The sequence below is a fragment of the Mustela lutreola genome, chromosome 8 (assembly GCF_030435805.1).
Source record: "Mustela lutreola isolate mMusLut2 chromosome 8, mMusLut2.pri, whole genome shotgun sequence".
In the NCBI taxonomy this organism is placed as follows: domain Eukaryota; kingdom Metazoa; phylum Chordata; class Mammalia; order Carnivora; family Mustelidae; genus Mustela; species Mustela lutreola.
Window position 1 is genome coordinate 58,827,506 of NC_081297.1, and position 21,541 is coordinate 58,849,046.

The window sequence follows — 21,541 nt, forward strand, 5'->3', positions numbered from 1 at the left end:
ACTGTTTTTCAATTTACTCGTGTTTTGTTGAGAGTTTTCACATCTATTTTCATCAGGGATATTGGCCTATAGTTCTCTTTCTTAATGGAATCTTTGTCTGGTTTTGGTATAAGGGTAATACTGGCCTCAAAGAATGAATTTGGAAGTTTTCCTTCAATTTCTATTTCTGGGACTAGTTTGAGACGTATAGGTATTAACTATTCTTTGAATGTTTAGTAGAGTTCACATGGGAAGCCATCTGGACCAGGACTCTTGTATGTTGGGAGATTATTGATTATTGATTTCATTTCTCTGCTGGTTATCACTCTGTTCAAGTTTTCTGTTATCTTCCTATTTGGCTTTTGATAATTTATATATTTCTAGGAATTTATTTATTTCTTCCAGGCTGTCCAATTTGTTGGTATATACTCTTTCATAATATTCTCTTAAAATTCTTTGTATTTCTGTGGTGTTGATAGTTATTTCTCCTCTTTCATTTATGATTTTTTTAGTCCTTTTTTTGTTTTGAATGAGTCTGGCCAAAGGTTTGTCAGTTTTATTGATATTTAAATTTTTAAACTTTTATTTAATTAATTTATTTTTAAAGTTTTTATTTGTTTGATGCAGAAAGACATAGCAAGAGAGGAAATACAAGCAGGGAGGGTGGGAAAGGGAGAAACAAGCTTCCACTGAACAGGGAGTCTGATGTGGGGCTCGAACCCAAGACCCTGGGATCATGACCTGAACAGAAGGCAGATGCTTAATGACTGAGCCACCCAGGAGCTCCTATTTATGTTTTTAAAATTTTAAATTAACATATAATGCATTATTTGTTTCAGGGGTACATGTCTCTGTTTCATTAGTCTTACACAATTCATAGTACTCACCATAGGACATACCTTCTCCAATGTCCATCACACAGCTGCCCCGTCCCTCCCACCCACCTCCACTCCAACCCTCAGTTCATTTCCTGAGATTGAGTCTCTTATGGTTTGCCTCCCTCTCTGGTTTCATCTTTCCCTTCCCCTATGATTCATTGTCTTGTTTCTCAAATTTTCATATCAGTGAGATCATATGATAATGGTCTTTCTCTGATTGACTTATTTCACTTAGCATAATACCCTCTAGTTCCATCCATATCATTGCAAATGGCAAGAGTTCATTTTTTGATACTTGCATAATATTCTGTTATATATATATATATATATATATACACACACACACACACTATCTCTTCTTTATCCATTCAACTGTTGATGGACATCTAGGCTCTTTGAATAGTTTGGCTATTGTCGACATGGCTGCTGTAAACACTCAGGTGCATGTGCCCCTTCAGATCACTACCTCTGTATCTTTGTGGTAAATACACAGTAATGTAATTGCTGGGTTGTAGGATAGCTCTATTTTCAACTTTTTGAGGAACCTCCATACTTTTTCCCAGAGTGGCTGCACCAACTTGCATTCCCACCAACATGTAGGAGGGTTCCCCTTTCTTTGCATCCTCACCAACATCTGTAGTTTCCTAACATGTTAATTTTAGACATTCTGACTGGGGTGAGGTAATATCTCCTTGAGGTTTTGATTTGTATTTCCCTGATGCTGAGTGATGTGGAGCACTTTTTCATGTGTCTGTTGGCCATTTGGGTGTGTTCTTTGCAGAAATATCTTTTCATATCTTCTGCCCATTTCTTGATTGGATTAAAATTTATTATTTGGTGTTGTTTGATAAGTTCTTTATAGATTTTGGATACTAGCCTTCTATGTGATATGTCATTTGCAAATATCTTCTCCCATTCTGTCAGTTGTCTTTTGGATTTGTTGACTGTTTCCTTTGTTATGCAAAAGTTTTCTATCTTGAAGAAGTTCCATGAGTTAACTTTTACCCTTGCCTCCCTTGCCTTTGGTGATGTTTCTAGGAAAAAGTTGTTGTGGTTGAAGTTGAAAAGGTTGCTCTCTGTATTCTCCTCAAGGATTTTGATGGAGTCCTGTCTCACACTGAGGTCTTTCATCCATTTTGAGTCCATTTTTGTGTGTGGGATAAAGAAATGGTCCAGTTTCATTCTTCTGCATCTGTCTCTCAAATTTTCCCAACATCATTTGTTAAAGAGATTGTCTTCTTTCCATTGGATATTCTTTTCTGCTTTGTCAAAGATTAATTGACCATAGAGTGGAAGGTTCATTTATGGGCTCTATCTCTATTCTGTTCCATTGATCAATGTGTTTGTTTTTGTGCCAGTACCATACTGTCTTGATGATCACATCTTTTTAATAGAGCTTGAAGTCCAGAATTGTGATGCTGCCAACTCTGGTTTTGTTTTCCAACATTCCTCTGGCTATTTGGGGACTTTTGTGGTTCCAAACAAGTTTTAGGATTATTTGTTCCATTTCTTTGAAAAAATTGATGGTATTTTCATAGGGATTGCTTTAAATGTGTAGATTGCTCTAGGCAGCTTTGACTTTTTCACAATATTTGTTCTTTCAATCCATGAGCATGGAATGTTTTTCCATTTCCCTATGTCCTCCTCAATTCCTTTCATGAATATTCTAGAGTTTTCTGAGTATGGGTTTTTTGCCTCATTGGTTGAATTATTCCTAGGCATCTTATGGCTTTGGGTGCCCTTATAAATGGAATTGACTTCTTAATTTCTCTTTCTTCTGTCTTGTTGTTGGTATATAGAAATTCACCTGATTTCTGTGCATTGATTTTATATCCTAACATTTTACTGAATTCCAGTTCTAGCAGTTTTGGGGTGGAGTCTTTTGAGTTTTCCACATAAAGTATCATATCATCTGCAAAGAGTGAGGGTTTGACATCTTTGCTGAATTGGACGCTTTTTATTTCTTTTTGTTGTCTGATTGCTGAGGCTAGGACTTCTAGTACAATGTTGAATAACAGTGGTGATAGTGGACATCCCTGCCATGTTTCTGACCTTAGGGGAAAAGCTCTCAGTTTTCCCCCATTGAGAATGATATTCTCTCTGGGTTCTTCATAGATGGCTTTGATGATATTGATGTATGTACCTTATACTGTGAAGAGTTTTGATCAAGAATTGATGCCACATGCTTTTTCTACATCTATTGAGAGTATCGTTTGTTTCTTGTTCTTTCTTTTATTAATGTATTGTATCACATTAATTGCTTTGCAGATGTTAAGCCAATCTTGCAGCCTAGGAATAATTCCCATTTCTTTGTGGTGAATAATCCTTTTCATGTACTGTTGGATCCTACTGGCTTGCATTTTGGTGAGAATTTTTACATCCATGTTCATCAGGGATACTGGTCTGAAATTCTCCTTTTTGATTGGGGTCTTTTTCTGGTTTTGAGATCAAGGTAATGCTGACCTCATAAAATGAGTTTGGAAGTTTTCCTTCCATTTATATTTTTTGGAACAATTTCAGGAGAATAAGTATTAATTTTTCTTAAATGTTTGGTAGAATTCCCCTGGGCAAACGTGTGGCCCTGGACTCTTGTTTGTTGGGAGATTTTTGGTGACTGCTTCAATCTCCTTACTGGTTTGGGGTCTGTTCAGGTTTTCTATTTTTTTTTTTTCCTGGTTCAGTTGTGGTAGTTTATATGTCTTTAGGAATGCATTCATTTCTTCCAGATTGTCAAATTTGCTGGCGTTTAGTTGTTCATAATATGTTCTTATAATTGTTTGTATTTCTTTGGTGTTGGTTGTGATCTCTCCTCTTTCATTCATGATTTTATTTATCTGAGTCCTCTCTCTTTTTCAGAAGTCTGGCCAAGAGTTTATTAACTTCATTAATTCTTTTCAAGAACCAGCTCCTAGTTTCGTTGATCTGTTCTACTGTTCTTTTGGTTTCTATTTCATTGATTTCTGCTCGTATCTTTATTATTTCTCGTCTCCTGCTGGGTTTAGGATTTCTTTGCTGTTCTTTCTCCTTTAGGTTTGGGTTAGGCTGTGAATTTGAGACTTTTCCTTTTTTCTTTCTATTTTTTTCTTTCTTTTCTTACTCTCTTTTTCTTTCTTTCTTTTTTAAAAGATTTTATTTATTTATTTGGCAGAGAGAGACACAGCGAGAGAGGGAACATAAGTGGGGGAATGGGAAAAGGAGTGGGAGAATCAGGCTTCCCTTGAAGCAGGGAGCCCAATGTGTGGCTCAATCCCAGGACCCTGGGATCATGACTTGAGCCAAAGGCAGATGCTTAACTACTAAGCCACCCAAGCACACCTCTTTTCTTATTTCTTGAGAAAGGCTTGTTTTGCTATATACTTTCCTCTTAGCACCATCTTTGTTGCGACCCAAATATTTTGAACATTTCTGTTTTCCTTTTCATTTGTTTCTATGAATTTCTTTAATTCTTCTTTAATTTCCTGGTTGATCCATTCAAGAGGATGTGTTAGGGCCAATCTAATGTTAAAACCTGTTTAACTATTAGGGCCTGCTTAGCCAGAGCAACTCCATATTGCCTAGGTAGACATATTGTTGTTTACATCCACGGACTTCATTCCAGGAATAAATGCCCCAGTAGTTCCTTGTATGGCTCCGGGTATCAATTCTGGGAGTAAACACCTTAACAATAGAAGCCACATACCTTGGGTCGCAGTTATGCCCTATAAAACAGGCCTGTGAGATCGGGAGGAGGTCTCTCTCTTCGGAGGTGGCCCTGGCCAGTCAGCCTGACTTCTAATGCTTGGCATAGAATAAGGCTTTGCATAACTTTCACTTTATCTCAGTATCCTTCCTTTGATAATGGACCCCAACTCTTTATCCTCCATTAATTTGAGTTCTTTCCAACTCTCCTCTTGTGGTTGAGTTCTAGTTTCAAAGCATTGTGGTCTGAAAATATGCAGGGAATGATCTTTACCTTTTGGTACTGATTGAGAGCTGATTCGTGACCCAGGATATGATCTATTCTGGAGTATGTTCCATGTGCACTAGAGAAGAATGTATTCTTTTGCTTTCGGATGGAATGGTCTGAATATATCTAGAAGTCCATCTAGCCCAGTGTGTCATTTAAAGCCTTTATCTCCTTGTTAATTTTTTGTTTAGGTAATTTGTCCATTTCAGTGGAGGGGTTGGTAAAATCTCCTCTATTATTGTATTATGGCTGATGTGCTTCTTTGATTTTGGTATCAATTAGCTTGTATAATTTTCTGCTCCCATGTTAGGGGCACAGATATTTAAAATTGTTAGGTATTCTTTGATAGACCCTTTATACATGAAATAGTGTCCTTCCTCACTTCTTATCATAGTCTTTGGTTTAAAATCTGATTTGTTTGATATAAGGATTGCCACCCTGGCTTTCTTTCTTTCTTTTTAAGATTTTATTTACTTATTTGACAGACAGAGATCACAAGTAGGCAGAGAGGCAGGTGAAGAGAGAGAGGGGAAGCTGGCTCCCTGTTGAACAGAGAGTCTGATGTGGGGCTCGATCCCAGGACCCAATCATGACCTGAGCCAAAGGCAGAGGCTTTAACCCACTGAGCCATCCAGGCATCCCCCCCCCCCCGGCTTTTTTTGATGTCTATTAAAATGGTAAATTTTTTTCCACCTCCTCAGTTTAAATCTACAGTTGTCCTTGGGTCTAAAGTGAGTCTCTTGCAGACAGCATTTTGATGGGTCTTATTTTTTTTATCCAATCTGATACCCTGTGTCTTTAATTGGGGCCTTTAGCCCATTCACACTTAATAACTATTGAAGGATATGAATTTGGTGCCATTTTATTGCCTGTAAGGTGACTGTTATTGTATATTGTCTGTTCCTTTCTGATTTATGTTACTTTTAGAATCTCTTTTTGCTTAGAGAACCCTTTTCAATATTTCCTGTATGGCTGGTTTGGTGTTTGCAAATTCATTTAGTTTATATCTGTCCTGGGAACTTTTAATCTCTTCTTCTATTTTCAGTGACAACCTAGCTGGATATAGTACTCTTGGCTGCATCTTTTTCTCATTTAGTGCTCTGAATATATCATGCCAGTCATTCTGGCCTGCCAGGTCTCTGTGGATCAGTCTGCTGTCAATCTAGTGTTTCTACCATTGCATGTTATAGATTTCTTGTCCTGAGCTGCTTTCAGGATTTCCTCTTTGTTTCTGACACTTGTAAGTTTTACTATTAGATGATGGGGTATGAACATATTTTTATTGATTTTAAGAGGAGAACTCTGTGTCTCCTGGATTTTGATGCTTGTTTCCTTCCCCAGATTATTGAGTTTCTCTGCTATAATTTGCTCCAATATACCTTCTGTCCCTCTCTTTCTTTCTTCTTCTTCTGGGATCCCAATTATTCTAATATTGTTTCATCTGATGATATTACTTATCTCTTTATCCCCTCAAGATCCAGTAGTTGTTTATCTCTCTTTTTCTCAGCTTCTTTATTTTCCATTATTTGGTCTTCTATACCACTCATTCTCTCTTTGCCTCATTTTTCCTAGCAGTTAGAGACTCCATTTATGATTGCATGTCATTAGTAGCCTTTTTGATTTTGACTTGATTAGATTTTAGTTCTTCTATTTCTCCAGAAAGGGATTATCCAGAATTTTCTAAGCTTTTTTAAAGCTCAGTTAGTATCTTCACATCCGTTCTGACATCTTAATCATGTCCATATTGATTAGGTCCCTGGCAATCGATACTGCCTCCGGTTCTTTTTTTTTTTTTTTTTTTTTTGAGGTGAGTTTTTCCATTTTGTCATTTTGTCCAAAGAAGAATAGATGAATGAGAACAAGAGAACAAACTGCTAAGAGAGTAACAACAACCCCAGAAAAATATACACTGAACAAGTCAGAAGAAAAAGAAAGGAGAAGGAATAGAGTATGATCAGATTGGTGAAAGAACAGAGGCACACAACTAGATTTTGGGTTCAGTTTGGTCTATTAGAAGAAATTGCCTCCCAAAATTTTAAAGAAAGAAAAACATATATATACAAAAAATAAGGTTAAATACAATGAAGGGATAGACTATGTAAAAATGAAAATTAAAAAGACTTTAAAAAAGGAATTGATAAGGGACCCCTGGGTGGCTCAGTTGGTTGGACGACTGCCTTCTGCTCAGGTCATGATCCCGGAGTCCCAGGATCGAGTCCCGCATCGGGCTTCCAGCTCCACAGAGAGTCTGCTTCTCCCTCTGACTTTCTCCTTGCTCATGCTCTCTCACTGTTTCTCTCTCTCAAATAAATAAATAAAATCTTTAAAAAAAAAAGGAATTGATAAGATAAGATGTTGGTTGAAATAGGAAAGAAGAAAAATTCAAAAGAAATAGAAAAAAAAATTAAAGAAAAGAAAAAGAAAAAATGAAAATTAAAGAAATTAACTTTGAAAGACTAAAGAAACATGGAAAAATTTTCAGGTGTACAGTTTATGCCATTAAGTACATTCACATTGTTGTGCAATGATCATCACTATCCATCTCTAGAACTTTTTCATCATCCAAAACTGAAACACTGTACCCATTAAAAAATAACTCTGCATTCTTCTCTGCTCCCCAGCAGAGTTTGCTATCACTGTTCTACTTTCTCTCTGTATCAATTTGGCTATTCTAGTTTCTTCTATAAGTAGAATTGTATAATATTTGTTAAAAAAAAAAAAAAAAGGAATCATAGGACAAAGGCCATGAATTTTATGTGCTGTATTTCTCTAGCACTGGAGTTTTGGAGTTCTCATTGATTGGTAAACTTGGTCTTGGCTGGATATTCTTTCTGATCTTCTTGGGGAAGGGCCTGTTGCAATGATTCACAAATGTGTTTGCCTCAGGCAGAATTGTACCTCCCTTGCCAGGGTCCAGGTTTAGTCTTCTGCTCTGGTTTGGTCTTGGGAGTTTTTGTTCCTTGAGAGCTTTCAATGCATCTTTGGAGGTTGAGAATGAAAATGGTGACCTCCCAATCTCTGGCCCCAGAGGAGCTGAGAAATCAGGGCCACACTCTTCAGTGAGCCCTCAGAGAAAAGCAGTCAATCACTGCTGTCTCCCTGGTCTCTGGCCACACTCCATGCTTACTTGGCCTGTGACCAAGTTTTTGTATCTCTGGCACATGGCCCTGCTTGGAGTTTCAAAACACAGCAGATACCTACCATGAGCTTCCATGCCCTTCCTCACCAGGGAGGAAGGGGAGACTCCTTGGGTCTGTTGTTTGCTGGATCCCTCCTTGAAGAATAGTGGCCCTACTGTGCTACAGATTATGGTTTAGGGTAACCCAAAGCTTACAGCCCACTTCTCAGCTCTGTCTTTGCAGCCAGCTTCCCCACTATGATACTTTGGATCTCTGTCACACTCAGGCATCCCCAGTTTTTCTGTGACCCTAAGGTTCTTGAGACCACACTGTCCCAGTGAGGTTCCATACCCCCCCTTGATCCCCACCCCCCAACCGCTTAGCCACTGGAGTGACATCCCTCAGGGGAGTAGGATTCTATAAGTTCTGATTTTGTTCTCTGCTGGCTTGGTGTTTGCAAATTGCCTCAGATTCACTTCTCTGCACATCCTACCTTCCAGGAAGTGACTGCTTTTCTGTTCATAGGATTGCTGCTATTCTTTTCCTTGACCTACTGTTGAGTTTGTAGATGTTCAGAGTGGTTTGAAAGCTATATAGCTGAATTCCAGGGACCAGAGGAAATTTAGGCCTCCTACTCTTCTGCCACCTTGCTCCCAATCAGTTTTACTAATTTTTTTTCAAAGAACGAGCTCCTGGCATCATTGATATATTTTATTGATTTTTTTTTTGGTTCTATATCATTTTTTTCTGCTCTAATCCTTATTATTTCCTTTCTTCTACTGGCATAAGGCTCATTTGTTGTTCTTTTTCTAGATTTTTAAAGTATAAATTTAGATTGCTTATTTGAGTTTTTTCTTGCATCATAGAGTAGGCCTGGACTGGTGTATACTTTCCTCTTAGAACCACTTTTTCTTTTTCCCAAGGGTTTTGGGCTAGTGTGTTATCATTTTCATTTGTTTCCATATATATATGCATATATATACATATTTCCTCTCTAATTTCCTGGTTGACCCATTCATTCTTTAGTAGGGTGTTCTTTAGTCTCCATTCATTTGCAGTCTTTCCAAATTTGTTTTTGTGGGTGACTTCAAGTTTTATAGTGCTCTGGTTGGTCGATATGCGAGGTATTATCTCAGTATTTTTGTGCTTGTTGAGGCCCAATTGTGACCCAGTATGTGATCTATTCTGAAGAATGTCCATGTGCAATTGAAAAGAATGTATCTTCTGTTCCTTTAGGATGGAATGTTCTGAACATATCTGTTAACTCCACCTGATCCAGTGTGTCATTCAAAGCCATTGTTTCCTTTTTGATTTCTTGCTGAGACCATCTGCGGTATTAAAGTCCCCTACTATTATTGTATTATTATCAAGGAATTTCTTTATGTTTGTGAAGAATTTTTTTTTATATATTTGGGTTCTCCCAAGTTCGGGGCATAAATATTTATAATTGTTTGAGCTTCTTGGATAGACACCTTTATTATGATATAGGGTCCTTCTTTGTGTCTTGTTATAGTCTTTGATTTATCTGATATAAGTTTGGCTAGTTTATCTGCTATCATTATGGTTACTCTGGCTTTCTCTTTACATCTGTTTCCATGATAAATGTTACTCCATCCCCTCACTTTCAATCTGCCGGTGTCTTTAGGTCTCAAATGAGTCTCTTGTAGGCAGCATATAGATTTTTTTTTTTTTAATCCATTCGGACACTCTAAGTCTTTTGATTAGAGCATTTAGTCCATTTACATTCAGAGTAATTATTGATAGATATGAATTTAGTGCCATTTTATTACCTGTAAACTCTTTGTTTCTGAAGATTTTCTCCATTCCTTTCTAGTTTTTTGTCACTTCTGGTCTTTCTTTTCCAGTCAAAGAGTCCCCTTTAATATTTCCTTAAGAGCTGGCTTAGTCACCATGAACTCCTTTAATTTTTGTTTGTCTGGGAAACTCTTTAACTCTCCTATTCTGAATGACAGTCTTGTTGGATTGAATATTCTTGGCTGCAGATTTTCCACATCAGGTACTTTCATATACATGCCACTTTCATCTTGCCTGCCAAGTTTCTGTGGAGAGATCTGCTACTAAACTTATTGGTCTTTGTAGGTTATGGACTTCTTTTGTTTTACTACTTTCAAGATTTTTTTTTTTATCGCTATATTTTACAAATTTGACTACAGTGTGTCTTGGTGTTGGCCTTCCTTTGTTGATTTTAATGACAATTCTCTGAGCCTCCTGAATTTGGAAGTTTGTTTCTTCTCCCAGATTAGGGAAATTTTCAGCTATAATTTCCTCAAATAAACCTTCTGCCCCTTTTCCCTCTTTTCTTCTTCTGGGACTCCTATGATATGAATGTTATTACCTTTGATGGTATCAGTGAGTTCGCGATTTCATGATCTAAATTTTTCTTTACCTCTTGTGCAGCTTCATTATTTTCCATAATTATATATCCGTTATTCATTTCTCTGCTTCTTCCATCCTTGCAGTCATTACGTCCAATGGGTTTCACATCTTAGTTTTTTTCGTTTTTCATTTAGGGCTGACTAATTTTTAGCTCTTCTATCTCTGTGGTAGTGGCCTCCCTGAAGTCTTGTATGCTTTTCTTAAGCACAATAATATCTTTATGATTATTGCTTTAAATTCTGGATCAGGCATATTACTTATATCTGTTTCAGTTTGATCCCTGGCCATGACCTTTTCTTGTTCTTTACTTTGAGATGAATTCCTTCATCTTGGCTTTTTGTCTATGTCTCTTTTTCTGTGTGTTATGAAAGCTTGTTATGTTTCCTGCTCCTGATATTAACAGATTTATGGAGAAGAGTTCATATAATGTCCATGTCCAGTGCTCCAGGATGTGTCTCTGGTTGTGTGCTGTGTGGACTCTGCTCCTATGTTATGGCAGCTCTTTTCCTCAGGTCAGTCCTCTGCAGTGTTTCTCCTTGCATCCAGTGGGGAGTGTTTGGACCTTTGCCAGAGTGTGGTTGAGTTTTAACCAAGTGTCTTCTGGTATGCTTGCTAAAAGAGACCTGAGGCTATTTCCACTAGAGCTGAAGCTTTGCAGAATTCTAGTCAGTAGGTGTGCTGTGTGCAGGGGTTTGTGCTGGCCTGGGGGCCCACTAAACTTGTCCTAAGGCACACTTGAAAAGTAGTACTAGTAGATCACAGCAGGAGAGGACTGGGCTTAAGCATGTTAGGATTCCAGTGTCGGTACTGTGCTGCTTACTGAAGTTGGTTTATGCTAAGGGACACAAGAGGAAAATGGCACCAACCCACTCCTTTTCCCCGGAGAAGAGGGTCCATGCTTGCTTCTCCCATAGAAGCCCTTTCAGAGGAGCAAATAATTATTCCTGTTGCATCACTGACATTTTTCAGTTTGCTGAATTGATACTGTCTCTGGGTCACTTTCTTGCCTGGAGTAGCACAGTGTTCATTGGCCTATATATGAGCCAGGCCTGCTGCCTTTTAAAATTTCATGGTGTGGTAGGACCTGCACTGGTTATTTGGGAAAGGGTCTTTCCACTCTGGGACTGACACTGTCATTTAAGATCATTTTAATAAATGCTTAACTGTCCAGACACCTGTCCAAGTGTGTAATGTCTCATTTGTTCTCTATATCCTTCAGAGGTTTCAGAGTTTTCAAAAGGAATAGTATTTACTCCTAATTAGACAATTAATTTTATATGTTAATGAACTTAATAAAATTATTTACCTACAAAATTTCTGGCAGGGAATTATTCCACTTTCCATCATCTGTCCTTTTTGTGGTCATAAGATATGCATTTTTTGGGCTTCTGCCTTAATATGCTGGATGCTAACTTTCACTCTATAAAATTCACATTGGGCAAAACTGAAGCATAAAGTAGATGTGCTCACTATTAAGACACATGAAATAAAGTGTTTAAAATTTTGTACAGGAATGATTACATGGTGTGCTGATATTGACCGTATTAAAATAATCATTAGAAGATATTTAGATAAGCACAGCAAAGGAAACAGTTAATAAAATCAAAAGACAACTGACAGAATGGGAGAAGATATTTGCAAACGACATATCAGATAAAGGACTAGTGTCCAAAATCTATAAAGCAAACTCAACACCCAAAGAACAAATAATCCAATCAAGAAATGGGCAGAGGACATGAACAGACATTTCTGCAAAGAAGATATCCAGATGGCCAACAGACACATGAAAAAGTGCTCCATATCACTGGGCATCAGGGAAATACAAATCAAAACCACAATGAGGTATCACCTCACACCAGTCAGAATGGCTAAAATCAACAAGTCAGGAAATGACAGATGCTGGCGAGGATGCGGAGAAAGGGGAACCCTCCTCCACTGTTGGTGGGAATGCAAGCTGGTGCAGCCACTCAGGAAAACAGCATGGAGGTTCCTCAAAATGTTGAAAATAGAACTGTCCTATGACCCAGCAATAGCACTACTGGGTATTTACCCTAAAGATACAAACGTTGTGATCCAAAGGGGCACGTGTACCCTAATGTTTATAGCAGCAATGTCCACAATAGCCAAACTATGGAAAGAACCTAGATGTCCATCAACAGATGAATGGATAAATAAGAGGTGGTATATATACACAATGGAATACTATGCAGCCATCAAAAGAAATGAAATCTTACCATTTGCGACACCATGGATGGAACTAGAGCGTACATGCTTAGCGAAATAAGTCAAGCAGAGAAAGACAACTATCATATGATCTCCCTGATATGAGGAATTGGTGATGCAACATGGGGGCTTAAGTGGGTGGAAGAAGAATCAATGAAACAAGATGGAATTGGGAGGGAGACAAACCATAAGTGACTCTTAATCTCACAAAACAAACTGAGGGTTGCTGGGGGGAGGGGATTTGGGAGAAGGTGGTGGGATTATGGACATTGGGGAGGGTATGTGCTTTGTTGAGTGCTGTGAAGTGTGTAAACCTGGTGATTCACAGACCTGTACCCCTGGGGATAAAAATATATGTTTATAAAAAATAAAAAATTAAAAAAAAAGAAGATATTTAGATAAGAACACAAAACCATCATGTGGTCCTATTAGTCACCAATTATTTATGTTGTAATGAACAAAAATGTATGAAACTCTTACTAAATTGTAGCAGTTTTAAAAATGTCTTCATTTATGTATTTCATATAAATTGTGTGGCTTAATATTATTCACATATACCATTGTGCATAATTGAGATTACTTGTATAAAGCATAGATTTACCCTATTAAAGCAAACATATATTCCTGAAAGAAAGTATTAAAGACACATGTCAGGCTTGCCTTTATGTTTTGTATCTTCCCACTGAACGGTGACATAGAACACCTGACCATGATTAGAATCCTTACTATTTATTCATTCAATAATTACTTTTTAGATGTTTATTATGTGTTGGGAAAGCTTAGTTTTGGAGAATACAAAGATGCTAGTGACAGCTGTTTGTGTAATTTTCTTCTTACAGCAAAGAGCGAGAATTCTACATTATTTTAGAAATCTCAGATTCCTTTTCTCATATCTAATGCAAGGAACATACCCTCCACCCCACTCGTCTTCTGTTCACTGCAATGGTCTGAGAAGACATCTCTAATATTTAATTTATATTCATTATTTAAGACTTATATTTAGTTTCTACTGTAGCCAGGATGCAGGGGGAGTAAGTGCCCCTTGCTCTGGTGTTCCAAAGAGACCAGGTTTCATCACTCACTGCTGACAAAACGCAAAGGCAAAGGAATGCATGGTGGTGAAACAAAAAAGGAATTTATTTCAGTTACACTAACACCAGGAAGACAGTGGACTAGCATCTCAAAGACTGTGTCCAAAGTGCCAAAGTCCTCCCAGACTTATACAAGGGAGATATGGGAAATGTGAGTTACTAGCAGCAGGCAGGCAATAAATTGAAATTCATTATTGTCTTGGAGATACTCTTGTGGAGTCTTGCTGACTGGACAGTTCTTATGGCTTGAGAGGTTAAAATCAGTTCCCATCCTAGAAAACCCAGTCACAGAAAATTATTCAAAGAAGGTATCAGAGGAGAGCAATAATAATTTCAAGCAGAAGATATCAACAATTTAGATAGGAATAGGCTTTTTGAGATCTCCATCCTTTTGTTGATTAATTTAACAAATATTTTAGTAAGTGACGGCACTACGGAAAGCCCTTTGGTAGGCAATAATGAACAAAGTATCCCATTTTCTAGCAAAGTGTTCATAATCTGTGAAAATCTAGCATCGAAAAAGATGACATTCCAGTATATGGTGAAAACTTCTAATCATATTGATAAGCATACTGTATCACAAAACTCATGTAATCCTATTTGACTATAAATTACAGCAATACAAAGCCAATTTTATAGATGGAGCAAAGACCGCAGTGCGAATTTGAGGAATTTAGTGTTGGAGATCTATCAGACAGAGTGGTACAGGGCATGATGAACACCTAAGAGATCTTATTATTTAAGTATACAAAGACTTACTGTGACTCAAATCAGACTTATGGAGAACAACTAAGTATTATCTATCAGTGAGAGAATCAGTTGTTAATCCCATATTCTATCCTTATGGCTGTGGTTGTTGTTGTTGTGGATAACTCAGTGCTCAATCCAAAAATGACAGAAACTCTTGCCAATGAGAGATGATATTATCATACAGGCATATGTTACATGTGAGATTACCAGTGGAAGAGTTTGGGATACTAAGCTTCTTTAGTGAAAGCAATTTTCTGCATCTAAATTTAGGGATTAAGTTTAATTCCGAAAGAGTAGTTGTCTTCCGAATTTTTAATTTCTTAAAATATGTTATTTTGGGGAGAAATCTCCATAAGGCAAATCTGGCATTTTAGATGAGCTTATTTAGTATTCTTGTGAAGGAAGGGCTTTCATGGAAAAACTAGCAACCTATTCTGACATTCTAAGATTTTTTGGTATATGTTCATGTTGCAAGATTTCTAACCTCCCCCAGAAATTTGTATAATGGCTTCTTTGGGGGGCACAGCATTGATCTGAATCAGTGTTCAGATGCCTATTGGCCATATATACATTATTTGTTCCCTATGAATATCTGTCTTATTCTTTAAAAGGAGACAAAAGCATATTCATTTAAAGGGATTGTTAATATCTTGTGGGGGGTAGGTAAAATGTTAAACAGAGTTTAAAACATATAATGTTGCTCTTTTCATCTGGTTATTATGTCATGAGTCACCATGAGCAGCAAAGTCTCCAAGTGACACCCTGTACTGGTGGTGTGGGAAGTTTCTGAAGATTGTGGAGCTGCAGATCAGCTTGAAGAACTACAACCCACAGAAGGACAAACGCTTCTCAGGACATTTGGGCTCAATTCCACTCCCTGCCCCAAGTTTTGGGGGACCAGCAGCACTGTGATGACTCCATGATTGTGGATATTCCCCAAATGGACACTGAGACACTGAAGAGACTCAACAGGAATAAAAAATTAGTCAAGAATATGACCAAGAAGTGTGATGCCTTTTTGGCTTCAGAATCTCTGATCAAGCAGATTCCACAAGTTTTGGGTCTAGGCCTGAATAAAGCTGGCAATTTCCCTTCCATTCTCAACCCACAAAGAGAACATGGGGCCCAAAGTGAATGAAGTAAAGTTCACATTCCAATTCCAGATGAAGAAGTTGCTATGTCTGGCCTTGGCTGTTGGCCACATGAAGATGACAGATGATGAGCATGTGTGCAACATCCACTTAGCTGTCAACTTCCAGGTGTTGTTGCTCAAGAAGAATTGACAGGAGGTCTGGGCTTTATACATCAAAAGCATCATGGACAAGCCCTAGCACCTGTACTAAGGCACACCTCTATAAACCCTAGTGCTAACATTAAAAAAAAAAAAAAAAAAAGAAAAAATGTAATATCCATATGAGGAACACTAGTATTGGTTTTATAGCACAATTTTTTTTCTGTGCATAATGAATTGAGTCAATAAAATCAGCTTCTCATGGAAAGCATAAAAGAGAAGTAATGACTCCTTTCAGTTTTCTCTTTCTATCCACACTATTCCCATTCACTTCGCTCACTTTAACAACTGTCATTTGCAATCATTATTCTCTTTGCCCAGGATATTCATTTATTAATATTTTTTACTTTTACTTGGAATTCTTACTGCATTATTGCAAATGCTGTGAGCAGTCCTATACTTTATATTCATATGGCCTGAGTATATGTTTTTATAAAAGATTAATAATTCCATACCTAAATGTCTACCTTTTTATCTGTTGCTCAAAGTCTTATAAGGTGGTGATGGTCTATTCTAATAATCCATATGGCTAGTGCATGCCTGCAATGTAGTTGCTTTGAAAGTCTTTTCAGAAATAACATCTGAATGATTTTCACCATAAGAATTAGGAAGAAATTGTAGGAGACCCTTAATCTCAGGAAACAAACTGAGGATTGCTGGCGTAGGGTGTCTGGGTGGTGGACATTGGGGAGGGTATATGCTATGGTGAGTGCTGTGAATTGTGTTAGACTGATGATTCACAGACCTGTACCCCTGAATCAAATAATACATTATATGAAAAAAATGCATTTTTTTCATATAATGAAACAGCAAAGGCAAATAAGATACAGAATGTGGAGAGCTGAAAAAAACCTTTTGATCATTTGTTCCTATAAAGCATTAAAAAGTACAATAGGTAAGAAAAAAAGAAGGAAAAATAAATTATATATGTGAGTTTCTTAATCTGCTGTTAATAATAAGCTGTTAATATACATATAGTAGGTATTAAATATTGTTATTGGTTTTTCTCTTAGTTTACATAGTTTGTGCATGGGCTTAATTTGTCAAACATATCTGTGTTTCCTAATGTACATTGATAAATGCTTGAAAAAGTCTTAGAAATCTTGACTGTGGTTTTTGATATAAATTCCTTCAAAATAGATCTGAGACAGTAATAGATATGGTTTGGTAGCAGGTTAAATGGAATGTAAGATGAATGTAGGATCGACAATGTAGTTTGAGGATAAAGGGAGGCTTGCTGGAGAGTCTTGGAGACTATCATAATCCTATTCCCAAAAACCATTCTTACTGGGACACATGGTTGGCTCAGTAGTTAAGTGTCTGCCTTCAACCCAGATCATGTTTCCAGGGTCCTGGGATTGAGCCCCACATTAGGCTCCCTGCTTGGCGGGAAGCCTGCTTCTTCCTCTTCCACTACCCCTGCTTGTGTTCCCTCTCTCACTGTGATGCTCTCTGTCAAATAAATAATAAATATATGTATTTATTTTAATTCTTACTGAGGAAATAGTGTGACATTGTTTTTTAAACATATGTGATAATGGCCAAGAAATAAAATAAAGGTGAAAATTGAGATAACACCCAAAGCAGACAAGATTTTTGTTATGCATGTGACTTTAGGGTGAAAAAAAATCAACCATTAGCAATTATAGTGAAACTGACACTAATTGTGCTAAGGCAGGAAAACTGACATTTTCTTTGACAATGATAACATTACCTGACCAATAGGCTTCTCATGCTTAAGTTACTGCATTGATCAAATTAAATTTTAATTTCATGTAGTTTCTCTCCCCCACTAGAATCTGAGATAAGTTAGAGCAAGAAACCTCCTTCTCATCACTGAATCCCCAAAGCTTGCCATAAGTAAGAAAAGCCTGAATGAGTTCATTAAACATTACAAAGTCCTTTAATGTAACAATCCTAATATTGAACATGAGCTTTTATTCATAATTTACTACAAGTGAAAGTCAGGGTGAAGATGAAAGTAACCCAACTAGTCTGGGTTTTGAGGTGAAAGGAAAGTGACTGAAATGCCAGTTCTGAAAGCTTCAGTCTCTGTACATTGAACTTTCTACCTCAATTTCATCATGTTCATTCACCTATAAATCAGAAGCAATAATGTTCGCTTTCTAAGAAGTTTTGTAAAATAAATACTGCAAGTGATTTGCTTAATACAGAGTAGTGCGTGTAGAATATTATCAGTAGATGTTATTTCTCTTCCGTACTTCCGAAAACCCTAAAGTCAGCTCTAGATGCTACAAATAAAGCTCGATTCTCCAGAAAGGTGAACTTCCAGTGGTTTATCATAGTTTCATCCATTTTATACGTTTGGTTTATTTTTACATTGTCTGTTCTTCACCTATTTTTTAATGTTTGGAGGCATTTGATCTGCCTAAGGAAAAATACTTCTGACTAAAAGAGATTAGTAATGAATAACACCCCATAAAGTTGTTGGCAGGATTAAATGAGTCAATACAAAGAAATCAATAGCTCTAGAAGGTAGGAATTGCTGAAAATTTTTATGTTATCTTCCACCCCCTTCTACCTCCTTTCTCTTCCTCCTCATTAGCATCTTAATAATGATAAACAGTGTAAATATTTTTTAATACGTGTGAGTCTCTAATCTTTTAATATTTTAAAGTAGATATTTATATTTTATTCCCAGTCCTCTGATGATTGTGTTTACTTGATTTCATGGACATGACAAAGAGAATCAAAGTTTTCTAATAACATTATCTATTACTGGGTAAGAATGAGAAGTTCAGAAATCCACATCAATCCTGACACTCTTTCCATCAAACTAAATGCCCAATGTCTCTTCAAAGGCAAACCATCATCATTCAGAATCATAAGCATTAACCCAGATGTTTTATTGCATTGAAAAAAAAACACTTGAATTTACAGAAAATTCTGAAACAATATTCAGTTCATCAAATGTATTGAGTTCAATGATTAGGAGCTTTAATATGGGAGTGGAAAAAAGGGGATAATACATAACTCTAGTAGAGGAAATGGAGTTTTGAGTAAGTATGAATAATAGTATTTACAAGAACGTCATCCTTTTAATGCTCCTTACACTTTCATTTACTGGAGAAAATCATAACCTTTTGGATAGTATCCTTAAAGGCTTGCTTTACTTGCTGGTTCCTGAGGGTATATATAAATGGATTCATCATAGGAGCAACAGAAGTATTCAGAATAGCCACTCCTTTGGTCAATGATGCCTTTTCTTTTGCAGAAGGGTTGGCATACATGAATATGCAGCTTCCATAAGAGATGGAAATGACAATCATGTGTGAGGAACATGTAGAAAATGCCTTTTTTCTCTGACTGGCAGAGGGTAGTTTCAGAATTGTTCTAATGATGAACATGTAGGACAAAATTATTAGTGCCAAAGTGAAAAGCAGAATCACTATGGCAGAGTAAAAACCGATCACTTCTAAGAGCCATGTGTCTGAGCAAGATAATTGCAAGAGGGGAAAATAATCACAAGCAAAGTGATCAATGACATTGGAACCACAGTAATCTAACTGGAGAAAGAGAATAACTAGTGGGAAGATATTTAAAAATGCTGTCAACCAAGCACAAAAGACAAGTAAAATGCAGATTCTTTTGTTCATGATGGTTGTATAATGCAAGGGTTTACAGATGGCAACATAGCGGTCATAAGACATAGCAGTTAAAAGGTAAAATTCAGTTATACCCATGAAGATGAAGAAAAACAACTGAGCTGTACAATTATTGTATGAAATCGTCTTGTCTCTGGTGATAATTGTGCCCAGAAATCTAGGAATACAAACAGTTGTAAAGGATATTTCTAATACAGAGAAGTTCCTGAGGAAGAAATACATGGGGGTCTGCAGATGGGAGTCAGTCAAGGTGAGAGTGATGATGGTCAAATTACCAGTAACGCTTAATATATATGTGATAATTAAGAAGAGAAAAATCATAATCTGAAGCTCTGGGTCATCTGATAGCCCTAGAAGAATGAATTCTGTGGGTACTGTGCGGTTTTTCATTGCTGATCCTTTCTTCCCCCCTTTAGAGCGGAAACTGTATGTTCCCCTATAGGACATAAAAATTTAAAACAAGATTGAGGTTAGAGTACAGAATCTTAAAAATATCCACAGTGATGAATTATCTATGAAACCCAAAAACAAATGTTTTCCTTCAGCAACTTTCCAATTTCTACTGGACCTCACATTCAAGTAATACATATTATTTGAAGTTAAATACTGATTTCTTTTTGTTGAAAATGCGCTGTCAGGGGCCATGGATAAAAAAAATCTTGTGCTAACATTTAAGCAGAAGGTATTTATTCTAATGTTTTTTTTTTAAATATTAAGATTCTAATTATTCTTGAAAATATTTAGCTCCTTTTTTTAAAAAAACATTAAAATACTCTAATTGACATTTTTCTTTTCCTCAATATTATAAAAACTAGTCTGCATTTGGATAATCTAAATATAGGGTTTTAAATCTCACACAGGTTACTTAGGCCCACCTCCACATTTTATATTTGGAGACCTACATTGTTTAGGGAACTTTCACAAGGTTACACAATTAGTCACCATAGTAATCATCTCACTGTAGAATGTGCATGTTTATCCATGGGAATGTTGTGTTGGCATTCTCTCATAAATTATTTTCTTAAGGGTTTGGTTGATGCTATCACACTCTTATCTTTTTTCTTTTTTCTTTTCTTTATTGATAAAAAGTCAGAAGAATAAGAAGGTAAACTTCTATTAGTAAATTAGTTGCCTAGAGTATTTGAAATCATTCAATGCATAATCCTTTTTTTTTCTTTTTTTTTGTTTACAATACCGTTATGGAAAATGAACAAGTGGATGGTCAAAATAAATAAAATGGGAAGCAGATATTCTTTCCAGTTTTAAAAATAATCTCGTTTTTGTGACAGAGTACATTTTTAAATTAGAAAAAAATGAAAAATCCAATACTTACTTCTGTTTCTGCTTTAGGATTTCATTAATAGTCTCTTAGTAGTAAGCAAGTATTTAATTTTTTTTAAAGATTTTATTCATTTATGTGACAGACAGAGATCACAAGTAGGCAGAGAGGCAGGCAGAGAGAGGGGGAAGCAGGCTCTCCGCTGAGCAGAGAGCCCAATGTGGGGCTCAATCGCAGGACCCTGGGATCATGACCTGAGCCGAAGGCAGAGGCTTTAACTCACTGAGCCATCCAGGTGCCCTAGCAATTATTTAATTTTTAATATTATAATGGTTGTAAATCCACAAACATATATGCAAACATGATTTTAAAACATTTAAGTAAAATGAAGATTCCATATATTATATTGAAGAATAAAAAATTTACTTACTTCTTGATTCTTCTTGATGACCTAGTCTCAAATTTTCATAACTGATTTGCTTAAATATTTACACAATTTCAGAGCTGGTAATTAGCGAAATATTTTGTTTCTACTGTGCTCTCAAAACAAGTGTGTTGATTTAACTTTTTCATGGTTCTTTTCAGGAATTATAATTCTCTTTGAATCACAGTATCTTTCATTCCTGATACTATAAAATGCTGACAACATTTTATTATAATTCAACTCATTCTTGCTTTTCATCTCTCTCTCAAACTCCACATTCAATTCAGTTACATGTCGGTTGACTAGTGCTTTCCCATTTGCCTCTTTTCATATACTACAAGACACTTATTTATCCCATCATTTTTCTTTCTATTCATGTAAACATTTAAAACCAATATTTTGTAATTCTGTGATTATAATCTATAAAACCCAAGTAATATTTTCCTCAAGTTAATGGACTGCTATATTTTCCTGCAAACACTGTTTTGAGAAACATATGGAATGTTCTTCTCTATGTCTGACATACAAATGGAACTGG

General features: G+C 36.5%; 1 protein-coding gene and 1 pseudogene across 1 annotated transcript; one reads left to right on the plus strand and one right to left on the minus strand.

Moving 5' to 3' along the window:
- The first annotated feature begins 1,276 nt into the window (after nucleotides 1-1,276).
- Nucleotides 1,277-15,714, plus strand: LOC131839734 (large ribosomal subunit protein uL1-like; annotated as a pseudogene).
- A 3,037-nt stretch (nucleotides 15,715-18,751) lies between these two features.
- Nucleotides 18,752-19,690, minus strand: LOC131837851 (olfactory receptor 6C3-like). The gene has a single exon (XM_059183517.1). The coding sequence runs from the start codon at nucleotides 19,688-19,690 to the stop codon at nucleotides 18,752-18,754; it is 939 nt and encodes a 312-aa protein (XP_059039500.1).
- Between the last annotated feature and the right edge of the window lie 1,851 nt (nucleotides 19,691-21,541).

Coding starts and splice junctions, on each gene's coding strand:
- LOC131837851 (XM_059183517.1), bottom strand. CDS start 19,690: ATGAAAAACCGCACAGTACCCACAGAATTCATTCTTCTAGGGCTATCA.